This window comes from Propithecus coquereli, unplaced genomic scaffold, assembly GCF_000956105.1.
Source record: "Propithecus coquereli isolate 6110/MARCELLA unplaced genomic scaffold, Pcoq_1.0 Scaffold129, whole genome shotgun sequence".
NCBI lineage: Eukaryota > Metazoa > Chordata > Mammalia > Primates > Indriidae > Propithecus > Propithecus coquereli.
This window is the reverse complement of record NW_012137080.1, coordinates 3,736,321-3,744,314: the sequence shown is the minus strand read 5'-3', so window position 1 is coordinate 3,744,314 and position 7,994 is coordinate 3,736,321. Positions and strand designations below refer to the sequence as shown.

Below are 7,994 nucleotides of genomic sequence, written 5' to 3'. Positions count from 1 at the left end.
TATATAGCCCACATTAAAATGGAAACAGAAATAGCTAATGGAGTTATCCATTTATATTTTTTTAGTCCACTGTATAAATCACAGGAGTAACTAATATTATTACCTATTTTAATTATTTAATTGTTTAATTTTTCCGTACCTACAGTAACAATAGTCTACCAAAGTTCTTGTTCTCAACAGAGGGAATAGAGGCAACTACCATCAAACCAGGTGGCCAGTTATTGTTTTAAAGTTCAACAGGTGACACTGTTGACAATTAATGCCTTAGGGAAGCTGAACTGATCTAATTACAAGGGCAGTAGGCAAAAGGAAAAAAAGAATCGTACAGGTTTCAAATTTTCCAAGAACCACTTCTGGATAATTTTCTTTTATTTAAGGGCTTTCTATTTGGAATTTGATACAGTGAGAAAATGCCACTGTTCTGGCCATGTCTTATCTTAGTTAAAAACAAAATCATTAATTTACAAAGGTTTATACTGTAGTCAGATCTGTTAACATAATTTATAAAGATTTGGAAAATCCTAGAAATGTGAACTACTAAAAAAACTAAAAAATACTTCTCTATCTTTACCTGTTCAGATTTCTCATTCACTAACACATTGGTGCTATCACTATTGACTCAAGCTTTTTAAAAGCCATCAGGCAATATCTAATGATACCCACAAACTCTTTATGCCCTTTACCTTGGCAATTTCACATACACTCTAAGAAAATTGTTAAAAAGGAAAAAAAATAATTCATACAAAGATGCAGAGCAGTGCTCCTTATAATGATGAGAAATTTTGAAAACAAAATATCCAGCAATAGAGAAAAGGGATAAAGAGTAAAGTGGGTGGGCTGGGCGTGGTGGCTCACACCTGTAATCCTAGCACTGTGGGAGGCCGAGGCGGGAGGATCATTTGAGCTCAGGAGTTTGAGACCAGCCTGAGCAAGAGTGAGACCCTGTCTCTACTAAAAATAGAAAGAAATTAGCTGGACAACTAAAAACATATAGAAAAAATTAGCCGGGCATGGTGGCGCATGCCTGTAGTCCCAGCTATTCGAGAGGCTGAGGCAGGAGGATTGCTTGAGCCCAGGAGTTTGAGGTTGCTGTGAGCTAGGCTGACACCATGGCACTCTAGCCTGAGCAACAGAGCGACTCTGTCTCAAAGAAAAAAAAAAAAAGAGTAAAATGGGTGGACTCTGCAGAGGCATTCAGGAAAAAGGGACAAAAAAAGAACATGTACAAAAAGTTAACACTGTAAAAATATGTTATCTGAAGTAAGCAAGCTTCCTGAGCCCTGAATCTCCACCTATAAGAATCGGCTACAGAGTCCATTAAAATGCAAAGTCCAAACTAAAAGTCGGGGGTGGGGCAGGAGGAGGCAGAGTCCAAGGACCTGCCCAGAGACCCAAATTCACTGGATTTGGGTTTGGGACCCAGGACTCTGCATTTTAAACAAACACTCCAGCTGAGTCTGGTGCAGATGACCATGACCTATGGTTTGGGAAACGCTGCTTTTGAGGGCAGAGACAAAATTCATTTCATCTTTGCAATCCCAGAGCCTAGTACACAGTAGTCGTTCAGTAAAAATTTGAATTGAATTGCTGATATAGAGGAGTTTAATGGTCTGGTGGCCCATGTGAAGAAAATATAAACATAAAATGAAATGATATTGTTAATTCTTGACTACAAGATATTACTAAACAAACAAACAACTCAATTTCCCTGCATCCAAATGCTTAGCGTTAAGATGTTAAAAAAGTATCTAAATTCTGAGATACTTACAGGAGACATATAATAAGGTGTGCCAACAAATGTTTTTGCAAAACTTGTATCGTGGTTTAATATTCTAGCTAGCCCAAAGTCTCCAAGCTTGACGTTTTGCTTGCCATCCAGGAAAACATTGGCTGGTTTCAGATCCCGATGCAACACAGTATGACCACCGTCACTTCGCCGGTGACATTCTTTCAGGGCCAGAGTTAACTGAGTCATCACTCGAAGAACAAACTCTTCATCCAAGTATTGTCTGAAACCAAAGCAGTTACATAACACATAACTTCTAAATAAATTCATTACAAAGATGGGATGGTGTATCTAGTATACAAATAAGGTAATAAATTATTTTGATATGAAATATGGGTGTTGATTCAGCAGGGATTTGCTAAAGTACTGTGGACCTACCAAACAAATACAAGCACACTCTTCCACATTACTAAGTACTTTGTCTCTGATCCTAAGCGAGATGCTTAACAGAAACAAAACTAGACCCATTTTCCGCTTACAATTGAACGATTACATTTACCTTTCCTTGGTTCCCTTAATAATTACACTAGCCAGATCCCCTCCTTCACAATATTCCATTACAATGTACAGTGTTGTGTTGGTTCGATCAATAATTCGATCATAGTAACGAACGATGTTTGGATGTTTCAGTTCACGAAGCAAATTCACTTCAGAAACAAGCATCTGTTTCTCAGCTTCTGTCATGGAGCCGTAGTCAAGTTCCTTCCAGACTAATATCTGAAATAAGAATTTCCAAGGCACGAATGAACTTGTTATGCTCAAAAACAAAAAATGAAAGTTCCAAAATTCTAAAAATTACCTCCCTTTTAAACATATTTTACCATTAAGGTCATTATCAGCTACTTTAGTTCGACAAACTTAAGGAGCCCTGAGTGTATTCCATCATCTTCCTCTAATTTTTAGCAGTAAATGATGCTGTGGAAGGGGTGAGGCAAAAAGGTACTTTGGTCAAAACTGGGGTAGAGATGGTTAAAGTCCCTGACCAATCCAATCGGTCATGCTTTGCCAGGATGAGAGACCTCAGTAAAGATCCCTTCATCAGCAGCCAGGCAATTTCCTCTCCAATGTTTCTTTCTATAAAAGATCTACCTACACACACACGTTAGGAAACAGGAATTCAATAATCCGAATAATGGGTATTTTAAGTCAGCTCTAACTGCAGATACAAAGCTTCAGGTTCTGGTGTTCCTGCACCTCTCTCGTGTTTGAGAGGGCCATGCTTCTCGAAAAATAGCGCAAGGATTTAGCCACCTGTTACAAACGGCAGGCCCTTAGCAAGTCAAATCAGGAGAAAGAGAGGAAATGGGAGAGAAACGGAAAGAGATGGGAAAAATACATATATCAAAAGATGAAGTCTCCCATTCCTCGAGCGATCCAGAACAGGCTGTCAGACGCACAAGCAGGGGAGACGGCAAGGTCTTCCGTGCACCCATTACCGCAGGCCTCTCGGTTCCCTTCGGCGGTGCAGGGCGCTCGCCCCCGGGCGGACGAAATCTAAGCAGGGGCGGAGACTGGGAAGGGGCCCACGCTAACCTTGCCGTCACTCTTTCTCCGGATCTTCTGACAGCGGCCGTAAGAGCCCGTGCCAATGGTGTAGAGCACTTCATAGTCCTCCACCCGGGACGGCATGGCCAGGCCCGCCGCCGGACTCGCGCTGCCTGCCCCAGGTCAAGCCGCAGAGCGCCAGGCAAGGTCCCGGGAGAGCCCCCAAGCCGCACAGACCTGCGGCCCCGGCCTGCGGCCCGGTTTAACCGTCGCGGGCCTGGCCTAGCAGTCTATTGGCAGGCGGTGAGGTCGCTTCGCCTCTCTGATTGGCTAAGAGGAACACCACACCCTAGGCATCTCGGGAAAAGTGTGTCGCTAGGCAACCGCGTAAGCGTCGTTGTCGGTGTCTCTGGTCAACCTCTAGGGAGAAGGGGGCGGAACTAAACCAAAGGAAGGGCGGGAGGCAAGAAGCGGTAGCGGGCTGGCCTTGGCAGCTCTATCTCTCTGGATGAGGTCGCCAAGGTAACCGAGCTCCAGGGACCTCTGCTCAGCCTCCTTTGCACACCGCCTCAACCATTTGCCTTCTGACCTTTGCACTCTGACCCCTCACACTACCCACTCTCCTCTGCACGAGGCCCTGAACCTGGGCGGGGCCACGCCAAAGACTTGGCGAGAGCTCGGTACCGATGAGAAATACGGTGCGTCTCCCAAGGAGCGCTTACTGTGGTGCCAGGACTGGACTAAGCACTTTACATGCATTATCTAGTTTATTTCTCAACACAAACCTACAGAGTAGGAATTCGTGTTATTACTATTCCCCACGAGGAAACGGAAGCACAGAGAGGGTAAATCATTTGCTTTAGGTCCAACAGCCAAGAGAAGAATCAAGGAAAAAATAGTGGACACTCACAGTCACGATTTAAACTTTACACAATACCTTAGGGAGTAGTCAAGATAGACTATATTTCTTTTTGTTGTTGTTGAGCCAAAGTCTCGCACTGTCGCCTGGGCTAGAGTCCAGTGGCCTCATCATAGCTCACTGGAACCTCAAATTCCTGGGCTCAAACAATCCTCCTGCCTCAGGTTCCTGAGTAGCTAGGACTATAGATAGGTGCCTGCCACCATGCCTGGCTAATTTTTTCTACTTTTTGTAGAGACGGGGGTCTCACTTTTCCTCAGGCTGGTCTCGAACTTCTGGCCTCAAGCAATCCTCCCGCCTCGGCCTCCCAGAGTGCTAGGATTACAGGTGTGAGCCACCTTGGCGAGCCTCATAGACTGTATTTCTGAACACCAAATCTAGAGGCCTGTTCAATGTACAGAGGATGTACGTAACCTCAGGGTAGAATATGAAAGTTCCTGAGTTTTAGAATATTCAGGAAAATATGGTGGCTCTGAGACAGGGACAGTCAAGTTTTACCTTTAATACTGCTAATGACAACAACAAAAATTATTTAAAAAGACTACCAAATAACACAACAAAGCGACTATAATCAACAAGTTAGGGTATTCTTTAAAATAACTAAAAGGACAATTGAAATGTTTCTAAGACAAGGAAATGTTAAATGCTTGGGGTGATGGATACACCAATTACACTGATTTGATTAATTCACATTGTATACCTGTATCAAAACATCACATGTACCTTATAAAGATATACAACTATTACGCGGATCTCAAAATAGTTGAACTCCAAGATCTTTGTAGCCAGCATAAGTCCTATAATAGAGGAGCCATGAAATAAAGCTTTGTTAAATGAAAATCTGAGAAAGCCACTTATTAATATAATAATTATGCAAGGATTTGGAGTGAACCCTCAAGTACTCAGTTTTCAAATGCCTCCAGCTCTCTGGCAGAAACTACATATCTGAGAAGGAGCTATCCCAGGAGTATGCAGAGGAGCTCCTAGGCACATGTGTTCTTTCAACAAATATTTATTGAGTATGTACGATGGGCCAGGTATGAAAGCCATTGACATGCTGGATGTTCATTTAAAAAGAGACACTGGAGCCACAAGGACAATAATAAAGAAAACTGTAGCATAGGCAAGTGTGACAAACCTATTGACTGCCAGAGTCAGCCCACATGACAAGGGGGAAGGCAGGATAGCCCAGCAGAGACCACTCAACACCAGAGTAGAGAAAGACACTGGGGCCCTGAGGAGCATGTGGGAGTCAAGCAGGGACAGGTTACAGGAAACAGCCCTTCCCCCATCGCTTCCTCCCTCCTTCCTTCATACTCCATCCATTCTTTAAAACCCAGCTCATGCCCAGTTTCTTCCCTGAAATGTTCCCTGGTTGACTTCAACCCATTTTGATCTCCTAATTCCTCCCAAGAGTAATCAACTGTGCTCTTTACGTCATGCTAGGCTATATTACTAGCTTCTCGTGTGTATCTATCTTATCTGCCTTATTAAATCAAAAATTCGTCCTTCACCAAATATAACTGGAGGCCCGGCCACGTGCCAGATGTGGAGGACACCACACGGAGTAGAACAGACATACACTCCTGGAGGTAGTGGAGATAGATGTGTCATAAGTACACAGAGAAATTCCACCATGACTAATTGCAGAGAGAATTTAGAAGAAAACAAAGAGCTGAGACGATGACATTTAAACAGAGAACCAAGATGAGCAGCTCTTCAAGGGTGGGGCCAACCCTCCACCTTCCCTATGACCTTCTCACCCGCCAACAGTCAGCTTCACTGTCTTCACACTTTCCTTGCTAAATGTGCCCATGTTGTCAGATTTCGTTTAAATTTGGTGAAATCTCCAATAAGAGTGTATTTGCACTCTGTGCTTTCTGTCCCTGGGTGCTCTACATGGGTCCCCAGAGACACTAACTAATTTTTAAAAGAAGCTACTCTCTGTCTTCTTGGTCTTAAGTAACTAATACATCTGATTTTGTTGTTTGTTTTGTTTACCGCAGTATCCCCAGCACCAAACATGTATCTGGAACATAGCAAGCACTCAAGTAGCATTTGTACATTTGGATGAATGAAGCCTTACCTCACTGCCCTCAGCTTCTCTTTTTATGTTACATGACAGTCCCACTAGGGCCGGGCGCAGTGGCTCATGCCTGTAATCCTAGCACTCTGGGAGGCCCAGGCGAGAGGATCACTCGAGGTCAGGAGTTCGAGCAAGAGCGAGACCCCGTCTCTACTAAAAATAGAAAGAAATTAATTGGACAACTAAAAATATATAGAAAAAAAATTAGCTGGGCATGGTGGCTCATGCCTGTAGTCCGAGCTACTCAGGAGGCTGAGGCAGGAGGATCGCTTGAGCCCAGGAGTTTGAGGTTGCTGTGAGCTAGGCTGACGCCATGGCACTCTAGCCCGGGCAACAGAGACTCTGTCTAAAAAAAAAAAAAAAAAGACCCACTAGAGGGCTGTACATCACTGCCTAATAAACGAGGAGCCAGTGCATCAGCACTCGTCTTGAAGAGGCCTGTCCTTACAGGAAACCCCAAGATTTGCATGTTTGAGGATTTAAAATCAGATAAGTGTATACATCTTATCTCTATAATTACTTGGAACAATTTGAAGTTAGGGATTACGAAAATTCTTTAAAGGGCTTAATGAAGATTTCTAGAAAGAAAAAAAAAAAGGAAAGATTCTTTGTTTATAACAATCAGAAGCTAAAAGATGGGCTTGGGTTTATTTATTTTTTTAACATTTTTATTAGAGACAGGGTCTCACTCTGTCACCCAGGCTGGAGTGCAATGGCACAATCATGGCTCACTGTCAACCTTGAACTCCTATGCTCAAGCAATCCTCCTGCCTCAGTCTCCCAAGTAGTTAGGACTACAGGTGTGAGCCACGATACCTGGCTAATTTTTTTTTTAATTTTTTGTAGAGACGGGGTCTCAACAAAACCAGCTCAGGCTGGTTTCCAACTCCTGGCCTTAAGCAATCTTCCAACCTTGGCCTCCCAAAGTACCTCCTTACAGGCATGAACTGCACCTGGACCTAAAAGATGTTTTTAAAAATGTGCATGACATCGTATGTGCTCAATAAATAACCATGTTCTAGAAGAAAGAATGAGGTGTGGTGCAGACTTTCCTTGGTAGCGACACATCACTTCATAGAAACAGGACGAGATGCAGACTAAGAGACAGCTTTGGATTTAATGGCAGTCAGCTGATGGAGGAATATGATGAGAAGAAATTTATCTTTGAAACCAAAGAGTGTTCAGAGCTCCATCACATTTTAAAGAGGGATAGTTTCAAACTTGCAGCTAAGGGTACAAGTTAGGAGAAAACAGATTTCATATTTCTTTTCTTTTTTTTGAGACAGAGTCTTGCTCTGTTGCCCTGGGTAGAGTGCAGTGGTGTCATTGTAGCTCATGCAACCTCAAACTCCTGGGCTCAACTCTTTCCTCAGCCTCCCAAGTAGCTGGGACTACAGGCACATGCCACTGCACCCGGCTAATTTTTCTATTTTTAGTAGAGACGGGGTCTCGCTCTTGCTTGGGCTGGTCTCAAACTCCTGACCTCAAGCGATCCTCCTGCCTTGGCCTCCCAGAGTGCTAGGATTACAGGCGTGAGCCACTGTACACAGCCAAATTTCTGCTCATTCTAAGGATAAACTTTCAGACAAAGAGAGCCATTCACAAATTTTCCATAGTTTTTCATGTTATTTGTAAATTCAGGATATTTGTTATCTTTAAGAATACTAATCGTATAAATCGAGTAAGAAGTATGTTAAAACTAATCATGGATGATGAGT

General features: G+C 43.2%; 1 protein-coding gene across 1 annotated transcript in view; it reads right to left on the bottom strand.

Annotated features, from left to right (window-relative positions):
- NEK2 (NIMA-related kinase 2) overlaps positions 1-3,415 on the bottom strand; it is a 13,157-nt gene extending 9,742 nt beyond the window's left edge. The window contains 4 exon segments of the mRNA XM_012638340.1: positions 1,354-1,379; positions 1,700-2,009; positions 2,286-2,503; positions 3,320-3,415. Of these exon segments, the coding sequence (XP_012493794.1) occupies positions 1,354-1,379; positions 1,700-2,009; positions 2,286-2,503; positions 3,320-3,415 (650 nt within the window).
- Positions 3,416-7,994: the final 4,579 nt, after the last annotated feature.